At 49.1% G+C, this 23,738-nt stretch overlaps 2 protein-coding genes across 4 annotated transcripts in view; one reads left to right on the top strand and one right to left on the bottom strand.

Annotated features, from left to right (window-relative positions):
* Positions 1 to 14,776, bottom strand: part of LOC149364295 (tectonic-like complex member MKS1) — a 75,951-nt gene extending 61,175 nt beyond the window's left edge. Inside the window, exon 1 of the mRNA XM_089574247.1 lies at positions 14,722 to 14,776. Coding sequence (XP_089430373.1) covers positions 14,722 to 14,773 — 52 coding nt within the window. The 5' untranslated portion in view covers positions 14,774 to 14,776. The remainder of the gene's footprint in view (positions 1 to 14,721) is intronic.
* Positions 1 to 23,738, top strand: part of LOC149364294 (uncharacterized) — a 102,758-nt gene that overhangs the window by 31,952 nt on the left and 47,068 nt on the right. Inside the window, exons 1-2 of one of the 3 annotated variants that reach the window (XM_089574234.1) lie at positions 14,919 to 14,986; positions 18,641 to 18,730. In XM_089574234.1, the coding sequence (XP_089430360.1) occupies positions 18,711 to 18,730 (20 nt within the window). In that variant the 5' untranslated portion in view covers positions 14,919 to 14,986; positions 18,641 to 18,710. The other 2 variants (XM_089574233.1, XM_089574232.1) reach the window with 2 other exon arrangements.

The raw sequence follows: 23,738 nt of genomic DNA, 5'->3' as shown, positions 1-23,738 counted from the left end.
CAGTTCAATGCCACACGCTTGTGCGGTAAAGGAAAAAAGAGGCTTGACAGAGAAATTATAGAGGCTTATCGCATTGTAAAGAAAGCTGAAAATTGTATCAGCACTCCTTCCCTGACCTTATCACGCAAGGAAATTGCTCACCTTGATGCCTGTTCACGCTAAACACACATGTGATAAAGCCGATTCATTGCTTGGTTTATAATTTGTTTCCGCCCTCTATGTATTTGTATACAGGGTGTTTCACCTAAGACTTTCTGCAATTTTTAAAAATAAGCTATTTGAATTAGATGCGCGCTTTTTCTGGCATAGCATTGTCAGTGGTGTAGTACATCATAATTCAACTAAGACGTGCTAACTAGCAGGCTTGTTAACCAATATTTAATAGTTAACTTTTTAACTATTACCGTTGGGCTCCTTAATTATTTAGAGGCATGCAGCCCACCGTAAGTAATGTCCATATCCGTTTTTAGAATTTCGAGAACGCGATTATCCTCGGCGCTGTGGCCCAACAAATTTCGCCTACATCGCGCCAAAATACATGCGGTTTGAGAAGCTTGCAGGCAAAGCAACCTCTCCAGTGAACCTAACTCGTCGAAATAGCCAAAATTTGTTGGGCCACAACGCCGAGGATAATCGCGTTCTCGAAATTCTAAAAAAGGATATGGACATTACTTACGGTGGGCTACATGCCTCTCAATAATTAAGGAGCCCAACGGTAATAGTTAAAAAGTTAACTATTAAATATAGGTTAACCACCCTGCTAGTTAGCACGTCTTAGCTGCATTATGATGTACTACACCACTGAGAATGCTATGGCAGAAAAAGCGCGCATCTAATTCAAATAGCTTTTTTTTTTTTTAAATTGCAGAAAGTCTTAGGTGAAACACCCTGTATATGTGTTTTTTTCCCGAGTAAAGAACTAGTTGATGTCAAGCGTTTGTCCTGCGTGCTTCTTGTCCCTGTCTTTTTATTGCGCTTTGCTAAGTTCAACATGTATTACCAACTCGCCCAACTTTCTGCATTGCTTGTAGAGAACCTCATCGCAAAATCTGAGGGAGAGAGGAAGGACTTTACAGATTTCGCTGCGACCTCATCGCTGGAAATAAGGAAGAGAATTGGGTGCGGAAGCGTGCTGCCCCCCCCCCCCCCCCCTTTTTTTTTAATAGTATCTCTGTCCCCGCTTCCTGGCAGGACAGATCATAAGTGAAGGGCTTCTTGTTTTTTAAATGTCAGTGCATTAGATGCCCTTGAGGCTAAAATGCATCGTCTGTTACAAAATTCCCCTTGATTGGAAGGAAGTGACGTCACCAGATCGGAGGATTCCCGTTGGCTGGAAGGAAATGACGTCACCTGACGGGATCACCTCCACTGGGTGGAGGGAAGTGGCGACACTTCCGGTAAAGGCATCATCAGCTAATAATGCTATTGCGTTGCCACAATGGATTTGACAGTTTGGTGAATTTTTTGTACGTTTGTTAAGTCGTGCTGCCCGTCGGGCGCCTCTCACGAGCGCAATATAGAAATGATGCCGAAATAAACATCCGCTCGGGTACGACGGTAGTGCAGTGCCCTTTTAAGTGTCCAGGCAGTCGGCTTTTCCGCACGCACACCGCGCATTGCGAGAGAGCCAACTTTACGTCCGCTGTTTTCCTTTCGCTCGGGGGGGGGGAATCAAGTGACGCTCTCCCCATCGCCGTCGTGCGGAGAAATGCGGCACAGCTGTAGGACACGAGGATACACAGACGATGAATCATCGTAGCGCGAAAAGAAGCAGGTGCAGTGAAAACGAATTGTTCTTTTCGAGTGTGGAGCTTTGAAAGATGGCCTATTACGAGCTCCCCCTATACCCGCACCTCGCGAGGTAGGCGCAGCTGAGCATAAGAACGCATTAAAAGGTCAACCTCGCGTCTTCCGCCAGCTGAAACCTCCAGATGGAAAGACTATGCATTATCGTATGTTTTCAGCTCCGTGCAAGCGAAGTACCGGTACAGTGCTGAACGTTTACCCTCGAATTTGGACTCGCGACGTAGGACAGATATCAGGGGAGATGACAAGGTACAATGCAGACTAACGACTAATCAGATGCTCGGGTGCCCTGTTGAGTAAACGCTGAGAATAACTCGAATGAAACATAAAGAAAGGAATAACTACCCAGAAACGATTACAGGACACGTGCCATATGCTAGAATGAAGAGAGCTAGCTCGTCGTACTGTCAGCTGTTTCCTGTCTGGCACGATGCTGTAGCCTACGCCTGCATGCATGAACATCGCATGTGCCAGATGCCGCATTACCCAGCCCTGGTAAGCGTTACTAAACGTAGTACAGTCTGCCGCTCTTCTCGACATTTAGAACTCGATGGGGTTTGAAAATTTCTTCGAATTATGCCGGGTATGAACTAAGGGAGGACGCGGCTTTGAGCAATTTTTTTTTATTTTATTTCTTGGCGTATTTGCGTGAATTTTTTAGCACATTAGAAATAACTTTATTAGTACTGCCACAGAATGTCGCCGTTATATCTCCAGAAAATTGTTTTGTAATATATATATATTTTCCATGTGAATTATATATATATATATATATATATATATATATATATATATATATTGCAGAGCACTAACTGTTGTTTTGAGTTTTTTTGATGTAGTGTCCACTGACATAACTAGAGTGAGAAGAAAATTTCACATGAGAAATTTAAAATTCATAAATTTGAAAAACAGACTTTGTTGACCTGCACTAAGATCGTAGGAGCGCAACAAAACAAACGGGGTCAAAATCGACAAATAGACATGAAGAAATCTGCTTCGCGACGTGACCATCTTTCAGAAACCCGATACGGAGAAAAAAAAAACTATTGTTCGAGCGTTTCCTTTCAACGCAAAGCCGCCACGGTTCACGAAACAACTTTTTAGAGTACTTCCTAGTCGATTTCGGCAATGAAACTTCCGCATAAAAAGCGAAGCATACAAGCGGATACAACACTCTTCAAAAAATCTTTTTTTTTTTTTGGAGGGGGGGGGGTGCATTTTTGGGGTTTTCTTAAAGGGAATCCGTCTGAAACACTTGATGTTGACGGAACCATATTGCCAGTTCGATCTAATCGTAAGTTATGATTAAGGGAGTTAAATATGCCACATACTATAGTATGTTATTCAGATAAAAGGGAAGCAAGAAGGGAACAAATGGGGCAGATGATAGAGCGATGAGATAGAAAGACAGTATATCTGTTTCAGGAGAGCGAATTGGCGGGCTAGTTGACTCTTTTGCATGAGTACGGAACCGCACAGGGACGAGACACGAGGAGCGTGTGTGCCCGTGTGTCCTTGAATGTTCCTCGTGTATCGTTCTTGGACTGTTCCCTAACCAAGTATATCTATAGAAGGAGAGGGGACGGATGAAGAAAAAAGTAAGGCTATTGGCGCGCGACCAATCGGGGTGACGTATGTATATGTATATGTACATGTATATGCAACGACGTCTCGGCACAACTGGCGAAGCTCTGTGCACGGTAACAACGATAGCAGGGGGTCGCGGCATGGCTGATGTGGCACTGCTGATGCTGCGCAGTCGTCTCCACACTTGTCTACAAAGCTTGAACTGCGCGCTCTGCTGTGCGTTTATGACAATCGCCTCTGTATGGCGGGCCCGACACGACTTTTAAAGCCATGAGGAATTACGGGAATGTCATGCACAGTCAAGTCAGGTTTCGAGCCCCATAGGAAACCCGTAAATGACGGAAGTGTATACTCCCCGATGCGCCGTTTTCACGCTCTTAACAGGTATGTGGGCGACTGTATACGTCGAAGCGTGCCTTTTTTATCTTTTTCTTTTTACTTTCGCTCCACGAACGACCTCTGTTCTTTCGTACAAGATCAGTGAGGTCGGTAAAATGATGTTGGTGGTTTGTTTCAAGTAGAAGGAGCCACGAAAGATGGAGGCGCGAGTCTGAATGGCGGTGTTGGAATAACATAAGAAAAGAGGCTGAACGGGTACATGATGGTGTCACGTGACATAATACTGAAGTGTATGACCCCTTTATTTTTTCCCTCCAGTCGTGACGGCCTTCCAACTTTTTACTTTAATGCGATAGCATCAGAAGCCGGTCAAAATGAGTCGTCGCTCGTAAAATTCTCCCATTGGCTGGAGGGAAATGACGTCACCAAACCAGAGCATTCTCATTGGCTGGAGGGAAATGACGTCACCAAACCAGAGCATTCTCATTGGCTGGAGGGAAATGACTTCACCGGACCGGAAGTGGTAAAGTCACCAACAGCTGCTAATGAAACCTCATTGCCAAAGCGTAATGGAATTAGGTGTCCCTGTGAATTTTCTTTAACAACGAAATTTTTCAGCCCCTAATCAGCGGATGTAGAAATGCGCAATAAGTCTTTTCGTTGCCGAAGCGAATTACGCTGATGCGCTCCGCGCGTAGTTCGCACATACGATCAGATGCGTTATTCGCTCTCTCGTGCGTAGTAGGCGATTCGCTCAGCCCGATTACCTTAACGAAGCGATCCTTGCGACACGGCGACGACGGCGGTGACAAACGAGGGCAGGCCGACATTATCCGACCCGGCATTCCGCGCTCATGAATATCCCGCGATCTTCCGCCAGTGCGTGTGTGCGACGCCGATTAGCGTCGACAAGCGTCGTCGAGCTTCCGCGTTCCTTCCAGATCATTGTCACGACGGCCAATCTTGGCCTTTTCTTTAAAACCGCTCCCGCCGCGAACGGCGAAGAAAACTGAAGCGAAAGGACGAGAAATAAAAGCGTTAAATAAGAGGACAAAGGGAAGCAAGGCCGCGGCTCGAATGACCTGCATGCGGCGCGCGCCGGTTACTCGAGCCGCCGCGCAAATGACGACGGGAGAAGAAAACAATGGAGAAAGAAAGGAAAGTGGGGGAGGGGGAGAAGGAAAGAAAGCAAACGGAGAGCGGTCGTCGCGTTGTCGGCACAGCAGCAGCCGCGGCATTGAAAAGGTCGCCTCCGTTCGTCGTGCGGAGTCAAACGACCCGGAACGCGTGGCGCCAAGCGAGCTGCGAGATGCGGACCGCCTTCCTCCAATCCCCCCTCTTTCTCCCCTCCCGCTGAGCTCCCGTCCGTTCTTCCTGCGCCGCTCGCCTTTTACTTTCGATGTTCTTTCTTTCTTCCTTTCTTTCTTTCTTTCTTTCTTTCTTTCTTTCTTTGTAAATCGTTCTCTCTTGGCCGTTCGGGGGAAACTGGAACGGGGATTACAGCGCGGCGACGGGCGCGGATGCGGTCTCCGGTTGCCCGGATTCGAGTAGAGCGTACGGCATACCTGAGCTCGCGCACGCGGCCTCGGCTAATTGTGTGCAGCGTCCTGGAAGGTGTTCCGCGATCGATTGAGGAGAATGTCGTTGCCGTTGCTTTCGTAACGCCGCGCGGTAGCTTTGGCGTTTCTGCATGCTGAGCTCAAGGTCGCGGGTTCGATTGCCGCGGTCACGGCGGCGGCCATATGCCACGCCATGCTAATTGGAGGACGTATGCGTACCAAGTGAACCGCGTTAGCGCTTGCGTACATATTTGGCACTTGCTCTTATTTTTTTCGTCTTAAAATAAACCTTGAGTCGCGAGTTCACTTGCATGTCGTCCTATACGTCTTTTGCGATATCTGGTTAACCAAAATTACTTCTCTACTAGTCGTCGCTTCTTCTTCGGACGACCTTCAATTAAAAGACGCGAGACCGTGCTTCCAACATCTGCAGTCGACTTATGAGCGGCATTTACCATGCGGTGGCTCATTAACGCGTCACTGCGGGAACAAACTTAATGGCTGTCCCATCGTAATTGGAGGTATACATGCGAATAAGAGCGATTGAAGCGGCTGCGTGATTAGTGTGGGGGCAGGCACCCGGCACGCTCTTGTTGCAGTCATCAGCCGACAGAGGGCACTACTAGTTGTGACGTCCAGTTTGCTTTGGTCGTTACCTTTACGGTGCACCGTGACTATGGTGGGCTCTGCGTTAGCGTGCTGGTGGAACGCGCTGCGTAGTCCGACACGAATACCCATACGCTTGTGGACCTTAATGGACCAGTAAGCCTGCAATGACCTACGGGGCTTTTCATTTTAATACAATTGGCATACACGAAGTCATTTAAACGTTAAGCATATCACGGTTAGGAAATGAATCAAACAATATTTGCAAATATACTACACGTGTTTGCCTTACCCGATAAACCATTATCAAGAGCTGCGGTCTGCAGCGATTGTACCATTTTTAGGTTTGGTTTGGTTTTATGGAGTTTAACGTCCCAAAGCGACTAAGGCTGTGAGAGACGCCGTAGTGAAGGGCTCCGGAAATTTCGACCACCTGGGGTTCTTTAACGTGCACTGACATCGCACAGTACACGGGCCTCTAGAATTTCTCCTCCAAAGAAATTCAACCGCCGCAGCCGGGATCGAACTCGCGTCTTTCGGGTCAGCAGCCGAGCACCGTAACCACTGAGCCACCGCGGCGGCTGTAGCATTTTTAATCAAAAAGCATGTATTAAGAAAAAATTAAACGCCGTGCATAAACGCACGTATTTTGCATAGATGGACCAACAGAGCTGCAACGGTACTCGTTTCCAACTTGTTAGCGGTGGGATGTGGAAGCTGTCGCCTAAAAGAGCTTCGTGTATGCACGATGGCGAACAGCCAAAGAGAACCGTGGCTAGCGCATTTCCTGTCTTCACGAAGTAGGTCAATGACCCATTTCGCCAAGTACTGCACCTCAGAGAAGCCGAGCAACAGGGCGTGGAAAACCTTGCGGCCATTGGAAAATTTTGGTGGCGGGCACTCGGCGGTATTGGGGATCGAGTCCAGAGCCTGCCAGCGTCGAGGCGGATGCTTCCCTCAGGTACAACTCAGGAACGAAGCGGCGTTTCCCCGTCGAGGGACCCCTTTCCAGCCAATGGCGTCGGCCGATTCTAATGAACCTGCTAGCGTGGCAATGCATGGAGCGGCAGCGCAGGGAGATGACTATCCTTGCATTGTCACGCTAGCAGAGTTATGAGAATCAGCCGACACCATTGGCTGGAAGGGGGTCCTTTGACGGGGAAAAGCCGCTGCGGTCTTGAGTTGTATCCGGAGCAAGGTGCATATAGTTCCGTGCATTGCGGTATGTGGCTTGGTGTGGTGGTGGTTTGGTGTGGTGGTGGTTTGGTGTGGCGGTGGTTTGGTGTGGTGGTGGTTTGGTGTGGTGGTGGTTTGGTGTGGTGGTGGTTTGGTGTGGTGGTGGTTTGGTGTGGCGGTGGTTTGGTGGTCTGTGAGGGACGCCGTAAACGGAGAGCGGTGAGCAATATGTCGGACGGAGGAGTGCGCAGACAAAAAGTCGCCGTTGCGACTTCACTGCGCTGCATGCAAATTAGCCATACTCGCGAAACACACTAGCGCCTGCCTAGCGCGGTGCTCGTCTGTGGGGAAGGAATATGACGACACAGAGCGCAAAAGGTCGCGCATCCGAGCCAGGCGCGCCAGACTGCGTCTCTGCGGGCCTGCGCTGCATAGTGTGTCTTGAGGCTAATGCGTCACGCGTGTCACGCGCCCAGCGCGCTGCGCGGAAGATTATGCCCGGAACGATGTTGCGCTGAAGAGGGGACGACATCGGTTAGAATGACACGGTCACGGATGACACTGCGGGAGAAAAGGACGGGGGAAAGAAAAAAAAGTGTGCCGAATTAATTTGGCGTGACTGAGATCGAGTATAAGAGGGCCCGCGACCATCGCCCTTTTTATTTATTTTTCGTGGCTTTATCTGATGCCGTCTTCCTTATAAGCGTCACCGACACGAACGTGAATACACTGTGAACACGAATGCGCCTGTATATGGGAGTAAAAAGGGGTGTAAGCTGCCCTTTAGCGCACACTCTTTTAGGTGTACGGTATGCTGCCCCAAATTGCGGAGCAGATTTCGACCACTAAATATACGGAATGCTTAACCTTGGCAACAGAGGTGCATTTCCACTGCAAAGCATATAGTAACCTGATGCAACTATCAATGGTCCAAATTTCCGGAGCCCTCCACTACGGCGTCTCTCATAGCATTAGTCGCTTTGGGACGTTAAACCCCATAAACCAAACCAAGCCAAGCAACTATTAATGGGAGGAGACTTTTAAACGCGGCACCGCGGAGTTATTGAGATTAGCAAATGGAGGAGGCTGGAACGTTTGCTAAAATCTTCGTAACTATTACAACTCCGCAATTTTTGAACAGGAAATTTGTTTCCGTTGCCAGTTGTGAGTATTGCGTAAATGGAGTGTGCTATAGAAGACAGCTAACCCCCTTTTTGCCCTTTTCGTGTTTAGAGTGCAAAAACGGAAAGAAGGAAGAAAACGTGGGGGCGAGGGGTCAGGTTGGCCTCACCCTTCACCGACGTCAGGGCAAGTCCCGACATATAGCAGAAACCGGGCGGCGTTGGTATTTCTCTCTCTTTCGTTTACGACTGCACACACGTTAATGGCAACTACCGCGTATTACATTTAAAAAAATTAAATCGCGACTCACGAGAGAGGACAGGGGGAGGGGATGTCGTAATGCAGCAGTCCATAACAGCACTGTACGAAACGACGCTTTTATTTTCGTTTCTTTTTAAATTGAACCAGACTGCAGGAAGTGGTGAACGTAAGGAATAAGAAAAAAAAAACGCAAATTGTGGTTCTGAAATTTGCGTGGAGACATTTCAAGCGCGGCGATACAAACAGAGATTAAAGTCCTCGTAAAAGGCCAACGACTTGGAGGTAGGCAAGCAGAAAGTTCAATGCACGACGCTTCTGCGAAGGGCAGGGGTACCAGCCTTTTATTTACGTTTCACTGTCAGCGGCACTGGGCAGAGCGCGGCCATTTTGAAGTGGTAATATTTACGCTCAAGTACATATATGTCGAGAATTCCGAAACAATGTGCTCCCCAGTTTTATAGCTGAGCCACAGTTGTGAACACCGACTATTCGCGTCACATATACGCGCGCCCTCGGAGGCAGTTTCATTCGTAGGCTTCTGCACCGGCTTCACTAAGTGCGCCGGAGGTCTCGGTACCATATACCATACCATACCATACCATACCATACCATACCATACCATACCATACCATACCATACCATACCATGCAGTACCATAATCCTCTCCCCCCTGCTGCGATGGCTCAGTGGTTAGCGTACTCGGCTACTGAGCCGAACAACCCAGTTCTATATCCCGGCTGCGGCGTGAGTAAGTGAGCAACAATAATTAAATTAACCAGCCGCATTTCAATAGAGGCGAAAAGCGAGCTCTGTTCGATTTCAGCCCACGTTAAAGAACCCCGCGTGGTCTTAATTAATCCGAAACCCTCTATTACGGCTTCCCGATAGCCCATACGTCGCTTCGAGACGTTAAACCCCAGTGTTCTATTTTATACCACACCATTTCATGCTGTCATACCGTACCGCACCATATCATACCATAACATGTATCCAACCAGGTACTCAACCCTCCCTTACAAAAAAGTTTTAGGCAGTGTATAGAGTGTCTGCAAACTTCTGTCTGTAAAGTTTATAGATTGTCTATAGACAAATCCTAGACAACAGGCAATACAAGTGCCATAGACAGCCTTAGACAATCTATAGATTTACGACCATACACTTTTAGTAGACTTTTGTCTATAGACAGTCTATAGACTATGAATAAACAAAAGCATTATCATAGTCCTTCAATGCTTTGAAGGACTTTGAATGACAAAATATTGAAGGACTATGGCATTATCTATAGGAAGTCAATAGAGGCAATAAGAAGTCTATAGATCATTTTTATAAGGGCTGGCTTTAAACCTGGCTGAAAGCACACCGCTGGGTGGTTCTTACTACGCTCGACGACTTCCTAAAGCACCTGAGTGTTTAGAGCGATATTTTAAATTTTATTTAATTTTTTTTTAAATCGATGTTTGTTGCCTCAGGGCATAAAATGGTGTGTAATGATGAATAAATGTCAACGTCTATACTATACAACTTCATGCTTGCCAATTTTCACGCGGATTCCTTTTATTTCTTTATTTTTTATCTTGGTTCATGTAAGCTAGGAGCCCCTGCATATGATGCAAGAGCCTCCTCGCACGGTCACGAGACATTCAATACTTGCGGCAAGAAACGCATCAATGAACGGCGCTCTGTCTTTGCAAGGCCGAGGAGAATATGCGTATATATTTAGCTCTCAGCTCCTTACAAAACGGGTGCAGAAATCCGTGCCCGCCGCGACGTCCATTCGAGCCCCCGCCGCGCGCGTGTGTGCGTATAATAACGCGCAAATGTGTTGACGCCTGGTATATGTGGTGGCTTAGTATAGGTGTATATGTATACAGCTGCTATTATACGGCACACAGTTTGCTGTAGCCCGCGGACGTCGTGTCACTAACGCCCGATTCAACCCCCCCGTTCCTTTTCTCCGGTCTGTTTAAAAGGAACACGCAAAACTGAGCGCAGTGCAATCCCTCGATATACACACTGTATAACAAAAGAGAGCTCGCCCACGACTCTCGGTATCTCTTTCAGAAACGCGCGACCCTTCTCTTTTCGCTTTTTCATCTCGCGCGACCAAACCCTCCCCTTTTGTTCACGTTTGCCTCTCCCTAATTTCGTAACAGGGGCGCAACGACGGTGGTGGAGAGAGAGAAAAAGGGGGAGAGCGGCCCCGAACGCCCGTCCGCCTTCTCCTTTCCTCCCTTCGAAGCCCCCCTTTCCTTCCTAGTCTCCCTATTTCAACGCAACGACCACCGGCACTGCCACCACGAACAACGGCGCGGCAGACATTCCTCGCGAACGCATAATACAAGTGTGTACACTGAGCATAGTCGGGGACGAAGGGGGGGGGGCTGCCCCGCTAGGCAACTGGGTAACGCAGTGTAGCACGCCGCGCCGCTCTCGCTGTTGCGAAGGGGAGTTTGGGAGAGAATTTGGGGCGAGAGGGAGGTAAAGACGGAGGCACGACGGCAGCGCTTTTGTATATATGCTTGTATACACACGCAACACACACACACATATAATATATATATATATATATATATATATATATATATATATATATATATATCTCCAGCCTCCTGTACTGGCATACAGCAGCGTCGATCGTTTCCCGAAAGCCTTTTCCATTTCTCCGGCTTCCCGGAGCCTTCCCTCATCCTCCTCCCCTGCTCCGTGTTCCGGCATTATGCGCGCGCACGCGTACAATGTAGCAAAGAAAAGAGAGAAAAAGAAGAGGCGAGCGAAAAAGATACAAAAGAAAAGAGAGGGGAAAGAGGGAGATACAAAGAAACTACGCGCACCCATCCCCCTCCAGTGAAAGGAGAGGCGCCCAGAAAAGCGAGCTCCTAAATACGCACACACAGCGACGGGCGAGTGACTCGATCGATATCCGGCAGTGGCTAGGCTAGCTGGGGCTCAGCCGTCTACCCTCTCCTCTTCCCATTCCCTCCCAGCGCAGGAACCCAGCCGAGCTATTCATTTTACTTTGTGCGGGTGGGTTGCTGCGGCGCATGGCGCAGGAGCGCTGCGGCGAAGCGGAGCTGCCGTGCGCTATGTGCCATGTTTTGTTATTCTTTAAAAATCCGTATTGTTTTTGTATTCCTATTTGCTGCTCTATTTTTTTTCCCCAGTTTTTCAAGGCTGACTCGCGAGTTACATTGCTTCGGAGGAGGTATATCGTCGTGCGCTGACGAAAGCTGCACCGACCAATGGTGCCGGGTGTTTCGACACAGTTTGAAGCGAATTAATTGCCTCAAAGCGGGTGACGACAAAAAAAGAAAGTGAGACGATGACTGCAGCTGTCACATGCGCATTTCCTGTACAGGAGGTCATCTCGCTTCGTTCGGCTCCTTGTCCGTCTTATAAAAATCAATTCGCTATTTACGAAGTCAATTTCCTGCGCCCAGCTACATTATTCTGCGGTGTTTTTGAGCAGTCGCGGCCGTTCATGCCTTAGTCAATCCGCCGCAATGGGGAGGTGTCATCTTCTATTTTAGGAACACACACACACACAAAAAACAAAGGAACAGCGCCGAGTTCGTTCATCATTTGACAACACGCACTCTTTGTGGGTTAGATGTAATTTGCCGCTGCCCACGTCACAAATAATGAAACGCACAAATTCAGTCTCTTGTGAAGCACGCCGGCGGCACAGCTGAGCATAGACAATCAACGCGAGGCGGGCTTGGCGAAATGCATCAAAAGCGGCGCCATTTATCGTTAGTCAGTTTGTGGATTCGTGCAACGAAAGATAGAAAAAAAAACCAAGGAAGCCCTCGCACCCCGGCCGTCTAATTGCTGGCAAACTGCCATCGCCGTATGTTGGCAAAGAAACGCAGCACGCGTCTTATTTCCTCGTAGACATTCAAGTCGAGTGAGCAATCCTGCAGCAGCCGCGGAATAATGTGCCTTCTCAAAAGCGTACGTTCCGCTCCCCATCTGCGCTGCAAAGCGAAAGCCGACAGATAGTCATAACTGGTTTTCGCATTAATGGAAGTGGTAGCATTATACGGTATACGTGGGCATCGCGGAAGGGGTTCGCAAGCGACGGCATCAGAACGGACGTAATGCGGTCCTTTGCATTCAGCAGCCGTTTGACCTTGGCCGACCTTGCCGTACGCTTGCTTTTGACAACCTGCAGCGCGACGCGACGCCTTTCTGGACGCGTTTTTTTTTTTTCAGATGGAGCGCGCAGGTGCACCGGGGTATCTAATGACGCAAGCGCCAGTGGACAGGCGCTGAAAAATGGCGGCTTCTGCAAAAAAAAAAAAAAAAAATTAAAAAGGGGTGGAGGGGGGGGGGGGGGGCAGCCATATACTCCGTTAAACAACAAACAGCCTTCTGCTGTGCCATCTGTCGACTCCGGGCTTCACTTAAAAAGGCCCGACTTCTGCTCCGAATGGACTAATATAGATGCTTTCCTCGCTTCTGCCATTACCGCTAGGCAACGCGAGCACAAAGCCAAAGCAGCGATACAGAAGAGAAACGCGTGGCCAAAAGTATCACAAAGCAAACATCCAATAGGCCCGGAGAGGAAGGAAGGCACCTAACCAGAAAGAAACAGATAAGAAAAACGCGTAAAGGAAGCGCGCTCTCCTCCCCGCCAAAAGGAGGAACCTGTCAAAAAATGCAAGGGGGGGGGGGGGGGGGGGGGACTCGGAGCTCGCGACAGACGATGAAATCTCCGCCGGCAATGGCGTGACGTCAAAGCACCACGTGACCGACGTCGGCCAATAACGGAACAAGGTCGAGGATGTCTGACGCTGGTAACGCTGGCTGGCCTTCCCGCTTCCTTCTATCCTTTGCGTCGTTGCGAAGCGCGTGGAGCCGACGACAGATGGCCTTAGTGGGCCCCGTGGAGACAGATAAGACGGAGCAACCAACAAGCTTCCGCGGTAGTTTGCGAGCTAAGTGCGCAGCTGCAAACAAAATAGAAATTATTGTTTTGCTTTTCGGCAAAGGTAAAAAAAAAAAAAGACACTCAAGACCATTTCTAAATGCCCCAAGAGGGCCGACAACTTGGTTCCTCGATTGTTTCACCGGTCCTTAGATGCTGCATACTGGTCATTGCATCAAAAGTATTACGTCAGCATGAATTGAACACTTGCACGACTTGCGTTCGCGGATGAAATGTTCTAAACGCACCCAGCGCTTTCATTAGTTGACAAGCTGCGGCGTATTGTTTGGTTCACAGATTACGAAGCACTCATTCCTTGAATGATAAGTTTCACTTCTTGAATGTCCCCACGCTTTTGTTCACTAGATCACATATTTACATGCATTCATGCACGTCTTGAGCTTTTGTACCAATCGCTGAGTGGTTTCAGTCGGGCAACACGGACACTGATTCCCATTTTCGGCACGGATCAACTTCAGCAAGAGTGCCTTGTTGGCAGCTGTGCAGCATGTGTGCGTGCGTTTAGCGTTTGGAAAGCTGCACACGGCCTCCGTATTTCGTGCCGCTATGCAAGTAGCACATATATTTTAAGGCACATTTGAGTGGCGCGTCTGCATAATCTCAGATACCACGCTAGAACACCAATCGCACGGCGGTGCCTGGCCGGGCCAGTTCGTTAGGCAAGCTTTTTAAAAAGGCAGCGACGGCGGACAGTTTGCGCGATACGCAATGATAAATGTGTCACCAACGCAGACTCCCTGCTGCGAAATGCACCGCTGCCAAGTAGGGCACGTGACCGAGAAGACGTTGCATACGCCCAGCTGTTATAGTAACAAAAGCGACGGCCGCGGCGTATTTATCACGCAAAAGATTTGTTTTGAAGCACGCACGCTGCAAGTGCGCTTGGTGTATCTTTCTTTTTTTTTTTTTTTTCTTATGCAGGTAATAGAGCAACGTTGCAAAGCGAATACGATCCGCCCAAGCGCCGTCACGTTTGTCCCAGCATGCCAAGTGCGAACGAGACTTGCATCGCAATTCATGCCTCATTTAAGTGCCTAAGAATAAACTGAGAAATAACAACGAAAAACAAACAAACAGACGGTGCAATAGGACGCAACGTACTACCTCCTCTGGCCTTTATTTAGGTCGCTATTGCCTGCGCGTATGGCTTGGGCTTTCTCCACGTCGTGGCGTCGCAGGTTCACTGGGATCTCAAAGCAGTCTGCAAAGGAAACACTTTGCGACATTCTCCACTAAGAAAACGCGTAAAAACTCACGCAAATCCGCACAAATCCGCAAGCTTCCACGTAAACCGCGGCTACCGTGGCCAAAACATACCTGCCAGGCTAGTTTCCTTTCTTTTTTGCTCCGTTTCTATGCAAACATTCATCCCGCAGAAAAAAAAATGTTGAGTTTAAGTGCATTGTATTGTTACTTTAAGTAAAAATATTTTATTATATAATACAAAATTGTTTTATTTGTGGTTTAAATATTTTTTTTGTTGAGTTGAGAGGTTTGGCGAAAAATAAATGTTTACGTTTGTGTGCTGCTTTTATGATGGCGGCTTGTAAAGGAAAATGTAGACTGCTTCGAGATACAAAAGGTAACCCCCCCACCTTCTGGCTTGGCGCTTGAGGAACATGCCTCGAGATTACGCTGCAGGAAATGATTTCGTAGCTCGTGCCCGTCACCCTGCGTGGTTTCCGTGGCGACACGGCGCTTCCGCCAGCGCCTAGTCGCGTGCTGGACAGACTAAGCCTATTACAGGTTTTGTGTGCCGTCTCCTCTCCGCTCGCAACCACGTATCGCGCCTGATGCGCGCTGACATTTTTGGCCAGCAACGGGGCATCGTTTCGCCGCGTTGCCACGGCTCGTCCATCGCCGGCTGATGCGTTGCGTGAGTAGCTGAAAATGTCTCTCCGTCTGTCCGGACGGAGAGACCCCTCTCGCACACTCCGTAGCAGCAGCACGCCTTTGCCCCTCACAGCTGTCCTTTGTAGCGTTTCGAGAAAAAGCTGTTTATTTCTCTGGCGACGGAGAGTTGTCCGTCGTGCCGCAGGTTTTTGCTGTTTTGTGGGAGGTGTTCTGACCCGTGTGCCGCGCTCGTAGGAGTTCCTGGCAGGGCTCGGCCGCCGCCGATATGCACCGTCGTATTCCGTTCGTCCTTCATGGCGGGTCGCCGTTTACGTAACCTCTCGTGGTTTTGTCGCTCTCTCTCGGCGCGCACCACCGGGGGCAGATAGTGAGCAGGAGCCGATAGCGGGCCGTGAATGTTCCCCCTTACCGCTCCCCAGCACCACCAGCGGGCCAGCTCCAGGTTGGTTCGCTGCGAGCGCTATCAGATGGGTCGATGCGAGTTTACTGCTGTCCGCTTTCGACGTTGTCGGACGTTTGTGTCGCGCCGTCGCATGTTCCCCGAGCGGACAGCAGCTGTCGTGGCCCTGCATGTTGCGAGCGGGCGTTCTTTTCTAACTCTTTCCAGTCTTTTCCTGTTCGCCTCCCGCCCGCTTCGAGCACGCCGGGCATTGCCAGCGCGCCTTGAGGGGGCGCCGACCCGTCCCTAAAATACGTGCCTTGCCAGGAGAGCCAACTCTGTCGGAACGGGTCACGTCCGTGTGTGTGTGTCTGTGCCAGCGAGGATCGGAAAAAGCTGGAGAAATGGCACGGTCACACGGGCCGATGTCAGTCGCCCGACTCGCGATGTGCGCCTGTGTTGTTCGCCGAGGCGCGAAGGAGGAGGTTCGGGCGGCGTTCTCGTTCCGTATAGATGAGCCGCGTAAACTTGATCCGGCCGGCGGCCGCTTTGTCTTCCCCCGTGCTACCCGTTACCGCTTACGTGTCTGCCGTGCTGTCGCAGACGTCGAGCCGTGGACGTCTGTCGGTCTGTTTATCTTTCGGTTCTGCCGGAGAATCGCGTTCATTTTTTCCCCCTTTCGATATGCCAAATTAGCGAACGCGAGTGCACATCTGGATCGTTGCTAGGATTGCTGTGAGGAGCAATGTCACAGCATGATAACGTTTTGCACGTCTTTGCCGTGCGTGCTGCCACGCTTTTACGCACCAGTGTCTCGCTTTTTTTTTTTTTTCGTATTGCTGCGTACGATTCGACCCTCGTTGTACAGACCACGCATAATTCAGCCTTGAGCATGAAATACTTCAATGTGTTCCTGTGCTTTCTGTAGCCTGGAGAATAACGCCGAACGCTCGCATGCGCAGTTTTATATTGCGGCATTATTGCGTCAAACCTGCTTCGCTGAATGAGTTGCCGCAACACTTTTGTAATGTTGGGTCGAGATTAATACAGCGGTGTTGTACCATGTGGTGGTTTTTCTTTTTTTTCCCAAGTGCCATCGCGTTTTTTTTTCTTTTCTGATGACAGCGAAATCTAAATGAAATAGCATATATCATCAGTCAGCATATGCTACTTTAGGTTAGTGATGCCTCTCACTTTTGTCAAGTTTTTGACTGTGGATACATTTCTTCCCTCATTTATGCTTGCATCATCTGCTTTTTTTCACTTGGAGAAAGTGCATGTAGTGTTTTGGCAACTTTACCGTGTCGTTGCACTGGTCACATGCTTCCAAGTTACATGCTGACATTGCACCATTGTCAGTACTTTTCTTCGTGCCTTAGGGAGAAAGCAGGTGTATTTGTGAGCACTGTATTTTTTTTTAAACGATTCTAGACCATGACAGATTGTGGGAACAGTTGCCAAAGCATGCTGTAGGGCTTCTGTAGAGCTTCCTAGTGATGTCACCTAAATTGCTGTGGTCTTTAATACATGCTCTACATTGTCATACTGGCGGGAAACATTTTAATGTTGGCATTGTCATGACAAGTAAACTTAAAGCAGTGTGAAGGCAGTCAGTTACTTGATGTGTGACACAGTGACAATCACTTTCTCTATTTTAAGTGGCAGCACTTCATGCAATTGCAGTGGCAATTCGTGGAATTAAGGCTAAGCTGTTTTCGTGTACTTAGTCACGCTTCTTGCAAAAATGAGCTGCGGTAGACAGTGAGTTGACTCGGGCGAAGCCTAAAGATACAGCCTTCAAACTATGCTGCACTGTACCTTATTGTGGCGTTCTACGGATCTTACCCTACTGTGCATTGGTTCTCTACTACCTTGATGTTGATGCGGCCTGATTAGGTGGTTGGCCGCGGGGTCAAGCCGGCTCTTCAGAGGCTGCTGCTGATATTCCAGCTTCAGTGGGATACTATGCAAGTGCATTAATCCACTTTGGCGGCACAGCCAAGGGCTTTATGCTGCCATATGGCTTTCCACATTTATTCTTGCCTTGAACTGTACTGAATCTCCGATGCGCTAGTCCTGCGTTTCCTCCTCTTTCCTTTACATCTTTTGCGCTGTTGCCCCTCAAAATGAATCTCTGCGCTGTGCAGTCTGTAATTTTCATTTAATTTATTAGTGTTGCCTGAAGGTGCTGCATTTGGTGCTTATAATGCACGTAAAGCTGTTGCAGCACGCGTGAAATGGGCAGAAATTTGATAAATCTGTGGGGGGCTTGGCCCTTTGTGCAGTTAACTGATTGCGTTGGGTGAATTGTTGCCTGTTCCAGATAAATAGCAAGCGTATGTCGTCACTTAGTTTCTTAAGCTGCCCATGGAGGCAGTGTTGTAATGCAAGGTTTATTCTCTGGTAGGGCATTTTATCATTTATGCAGCTTTGCTGATGTTTTCTGCGTCATACCCCATGTTTCATGTTTGAGGGCTGTTCATATGTGAATGAGTGTTGAACAGCAAGCATACTACTAACACATTGCGGTATGTCACAAGCACTCGCTCCATCAACACATGCTAATGGTTTAACGGTAGTAACTTGGACTGTTGGAAAGAGAGTGCATAACTGCACTTCACTAGGCTACCACGTTTTTAAGGAACTAAATAGTTTATTGCAGGTTTCTTGAATACCTTTTTGTGCAGCTTCCATGTTTAAAGAAGATTTAAATTCCTTCCCCTCTGCATTGCAATTGACTGTGGTGTCCTTTAGCTTCATTCATATTACCCAGTGTTTTGCATCAGCGTTGGCATGGGTATGAAGGTATCGTTCTTGGTCTATTTCTAGTCGGTGTGGAGCTTTTGGATGTCTTTTCACACTTCGTTAATAGGATTGGTGTGTGGTTATTCACAGTGCTTTGCGCAGTGCAGTGGTAGCAGTTCGTGTGGTTTTTGTGTCTAGAATGTTTTGCTGGGAAACTATCAGTGTGGCCTGACCTTGTGGTGTGAACTGTGCTCGCAGGCTTCCCCTATGTTAAAGGCCGAGCTTCCTAGTTCCGCAGCAAGGAGGTTGTGCATTACGGAGGACTTCCATGGACAGCCGTGGAATAAGGTGAGCGACGAAGCATGCTTGGGCGTATCTGAGTGCTTTCCTTGTGTTCGGGTGCGTCTGTGCTCTTGTTTCTGGAACAACTGTGTAGAGCGGATGTGTGAGTGTCAGCTTCATAGTCGGCGGGCACAGTCTGTCCCTGTGCATTCGGTGAACACGGTCTTCGTGTGATGGGTGTTTGGTGGGCGACTGTTTTGCTGTTCTTTGAAGACAGCTCGGGATAGGGATGAGTGCATTGACTGTGTGTGTGTGAAGCATGTGCTGGTGCCAGCTGTGAAAAATGCTAGGGCACAGGCTGCGGATATTGCGCTATGGCGCGGCAGGCTTTGTTGCATCATGACCATAAAACGCCACGTGCCTAGGCCGCCGTCACTTTCTCAATTGCAGCTGCAGTTTTGATGGCATTTAGGCCGTTCTCTGTTGATTTGTTGCTCTTGGGAACATTGAGCAAAAGTAAGCGGAGCTGAATTCATTCATGCTCACGGGAAAATGGGAAAGAAAAATTATCGGCATGATAGTCGTAAAACTGAGGTTAGTTTGGCAGACAAGCCCTAGCTGCGCATAGGTGCTGTTGTTATTCATGTAGCTGCCGCAGTAGGCCTTGTTGAGACATTGGGAAGAATTGTGCTACACGAAGTGCTTGTTTGAGTTGCTTGTTTTCTGGACGGTTGGAATGCATTGGCTGTTGCCCGTGCATTTTGTAGGTGCGAACATATCCAAACAGGTCTCTGGTTCTGAGGTTAGACTTTTGAACAATGCAGAGCAAGCGGTGGCTGCAAAGCATTGTGCTTGCTTCACTGTGTTGCTAATGGCATGTGCCAGCTTGTTTGGCTTAATTGGAGTTGTGGTGCTGGTCTAGGGCCTGGTAACTGTCTGGGTACCTGCAGTTTAATTGTAGCTTCAGCAGCATATGCGAAGTTGCAGTTTTGCCGTGTCTTGGGAGCTTGCGGCATGAGACAAGCAGCGCTAGGCGCTGTAGGGAGAGCACACTGCATGGTATTGGAAGGAACAGCTTCTTCGTCACACCTGTCCTCTTGTTACAACTCGGTAATGGCAGAGGAGGTTTTCTGCTACTTGTGATTGTAGTGGGAAATTTGTGCCGGAAACTGGCAATGCCGAGAGTGACATTGCAGAAGGCGTAGCAAACATTTTGGAGCTTTTGCAAAGAACATGCCGAATGGTTATATGTGGACTGTGTTTCACACCCCTTTATATAAGTGAAACAGCTCACTCCTGTGGTATTTTTCTGCTGATCGTAGGGTTTTGATGGATGGATTTTGATTTAATGGACTGTCTTTGATGGAGGTTTCTTGTACGCATGATTCAGTGATTCAGTGCCCAATTCCCAGATCATCTAGCTGATGCTGAATTCGTTATGCTAAGGGCCAGTTTATTAGTGTGGCCATGGTCTTTCAACATCTGTGTTCTACATTTTCCGCTGAGTTCACACGAAGTCGCGCTGGCTCTTATTGCTTAGATGACAGCATCTGTGACAGGACACACTTTTTTGTTGTTGTTGTTTACAATCTTTGCACTGTCTTATTGGCTTTGAGGCCATCAGGATTCAAATGCCTCTGGTCCTTTTGCCAGCCCTTCTTTGCATGCTGTCAGTAGCTTTCCCTGTAGTTCATAAAATATCTGGAAGAGTGTCAAACCAGCGAGTTCTTAGCTAGCATGCACAGTGCTATTGCCTGTATGGAATGGGACATGTGTGGTTTTTCTTTGCATTTACCACAGGCCGGTTTAGTTCTTTTCCTCCCCTATGTTTTTCTTTTTTTAGGGTCTGCTTAGCTACTGTTTGTGCAAACCATGGTGGTCTTTTTCTCTGGGCACTTTTGTTCATTCCTTTGCCACCGTTCTCGCATTATAAGTACCTTGTGAACTGGAACATATTGCATTTACAGTGCATGATGTTGTGAAGTGTGGTGCTTGGAGATTCTTTCAACAGAACTGCTTGATTTCCTGAGGCCTTACAGCGATTTTAGCCCTAGCGTTGTGGCAGATTGTTTGGATGTGGAGATGCTGCTTCCTTGCTTGTGTTGCAGTGGTCGTTCGGTCTGTTCAGGCAACAGGCTTATCTTGCGAAGTTTTCACGAGAGGACTGCTAATAAGGAAACCGTGTGAGTGACACCCTACAGTTAATGGTTTCTCCACTTTGGAAGGCGTGCCTTCCAAATTAGGGGCAGTAGAGTAGCTCAAGATCCTTCACTCGCTGCTACTTCTGTGAGGAGTGGGATCTGCGCCCCGGATGCTAGACAGCTTGGAAGGAAATGTTTCGAGATTGGCCTGTTCGTAGCGGGCCTGCCGCACATCCTCATGATCGCTGGCACGTTGGGACTTGGATGTCATGCTGCCGAAAAAGTCCAGCCAACCGAGCAGTCTGACTGACCCGTCTGAGTTGTCACCCTCCCCGTAAGAATCCCCAAAGATGATGCTGGGCGCACGCACCCCCCAAAACGCAGCTCTGCTCAGGAATGAATGAATGAGTCATTCTCTGGTGTCGGGTGATTGTTCCTTGACGGATTAATTTGTCTGTGGACGGCCCCCCTCGCACCCACCTGCCGACCTACCCGTTGTTTTTCATGGCTGACGTTTTCATTCTTTTCTCCAGTGCTTCATGCATCACTCTCAGGCAGTGTGCATTTTTAGGCTACAAGGAAGAAAACGTAGTAAGCATTGATACTCGTTCTGGAGAGGTTGGTTTGCTGAAGGTACCTACTGTCATGCCCCCCTTAATTGTATATTAACATTAAAAAAAATCTGTTCTTGTTTTGGTAGAGGATGGCCTACCTTTGTCACCAGGCCAAGGCCGGTACATTCTATGGCTGCTACCAACTTTGATGCTGTTCACGCATTACTGGATAGTCACTGGGTGCGTTGGAGCTTGTTAGCAGCAAAATATTGTCACTGATCACTGTTTTGGCATGCAGAAAACTTGAGGATCGCTTTTTTTCGAGGAATGCATACATTTAATCCTGTTAAACTTCGTGTTGGCTCATGGTTGATTGATTGACTGGCACACTTATTGATTCAGGTGCTTTTGCGTTCTTAAAATAAGCCGAAGTTTCAAGCCTATACGTTAGTCTTCTTTAACACCAAAAGAGACATATTTAACCTTGCTTTCAGCGCATGACCGCCGTAAAACCGAGCACAACAATCTCTGACCATTTCACCGACGAATAGGTTTCCACGTAGGCAGTCGTTTTTATTTCCCACGTCGCCCGCCTTAACCAACAGGTTGGTTTTCCGTTAAGCGGACGACCTGTTAAAAAAAAAAAAACTTAGTCTTGGCAGTTCCGCATTGAAGAAGCAGCGTTTACACGCCGGCCCCGAGGTCGGTCCCGTCGATAGTGGAAAATTTTTCTGGGATCTCCGTAAGGGTTAAAGGAAGAAGCAAAAAAAATGGAGGGGGGAGGGGATGCAGGCAGGAGTAAAACGTTTCCTCACACCGCACTTTCGGCAGGATGCCGTCACTTTCTCGGCGGCCTCTTCTTGGCCGGGCGAGTGTGTGCGTTGTCGCCCACTTGCGCGAGTTTTTGGCGTTTTTTATTTCTCCTAACCGGGCGAGTTTTTGGTCACTCTCTCTCCCCCTTCACGGCCGAAAGAACTCGCCTTCGTGCTGCGTCGGCCCTCCCTGGGAGGGGGCGGAGGGGGTCGTTCGTCCGCTATTCTGGAACCGACGAACCGCATTCGCTGCTAGCAGCGCCCGACGGTCGGGTTGTTTTTGCTCGAAATGGGAACGCCGGGGAAAGGGTTTGCGAGCGTGTGTGCGCTCGCTGCCGTGACGACGAGTGACTGGTGCACCGAACGGCGACGACGACTGGGAGCGACGCCGAAAAGCGCTGTGCCGCCCTCCCTCCCTCTCTAGACTTCGCTCTTGCTCTTGAAGAAGGCGACCGGCCGCCGCTCTTTTAAAAATAGGAGCGTAGCTGGTCTTCCTCCTACATAATGGGGCGACCCCCGTAATCCTTTTTGCCTTGAGTGAACTGGCCGGGCTCTCACTCGCCTCTCCGCTTTTTTTTCTTCTTTTTTTCCTATTGCTCTCTCCGCTTTGCCATTGTCATGTGCCGTTTGACGACGACGCGGGGGTGTGTGTGGGGGAGTGTAGCGGACGCCAACACAAAAGGGTGAAAGCGCTCGCTTCTCTGGGGGCCAGAAAGGAAACGGGGCCTCCCGCGTTCGCTTGCAAGGACGAATGCCCGTGCAACGCCACCACCAACGTTGTTTGGTGCTGCCCCGTGCGGCCGTCCGCCCACGGCTCATTTTACGGAGTTTTGTGAGTGTTTTTAGTGCCTTATTTCGGTTTGAGTTTGTATGTGTCGGCGTTGTTTTGTTTTTTGCGCACGGTGTGGTTCGTGGTCGCTTTTTTGTTTAGTTGAGGACACCTCGTTAGTGGCAGTATTCATAGCGCTCGCCTTAGTGCAGTAGTAGCGCCGGTTTAGGACGAAACGGCTACGAACCTGCCGAGCGCTTGCCTTGCGGCCGAAATTTCATCTTTCATTCTGTAGATGTGAACGTCTTACATCCTCACCCGAATACCAATGAGCTGTCGTCGCTGTAAAGCCATGCCGTTGATGCCACCACTTGAATTCTAATGAGAGCACGATAAGAGGACGGCCTCTATCTTTCTCTCTCCGTGGCCGTGTGACATGTTGCTACACGACGGAGCAGTCGGTGTTGCCTGGACTTCGCACCGATCATTCGTTGGTCCCTTTACGGCGGCGGTGGAAAGCCTACGCCGTCCTCGCTGACGTCCTTCGGCCTCGGCAGGCTCGCGGAACTGCGCGTCAACAAACGGCGGCGCGCGAAGGGTTCTGTGTAACGTAACGCCAGCCCGCCAGCGCCGGCTGCAGGGGAGAGGGCGGCTACATTGCGTTGCGCTAGCCTTGTTCTTTTGTTTTGCACGGCCCGGCGACGCGGCGTGTTGTCTCTTCACCGCCGAGTCGCCCGGAGAGGAAGAGGGAATTGTCATCGGTCCCTCCCTGAGAGCGGTGTGGAGAGAAGGGCGGAT

Source organism: Amblyomma mixtum, chromosome 2 (genome assembly GCF_055824585.1).
Source record: "Amblyomma mixtum isolate Tamu chromosome 2, ASM5582458v1, whole genome shotgun sequence".
NCBI lineage: Eukaryota > Metazoa > Arthropoda > Arachnida > Ixodida > Ixodidae > Amblyomma > Amblyomma mixtum.
This window is presented reverse-complemented; position numbering and strand designations above follow the sequence as displayed.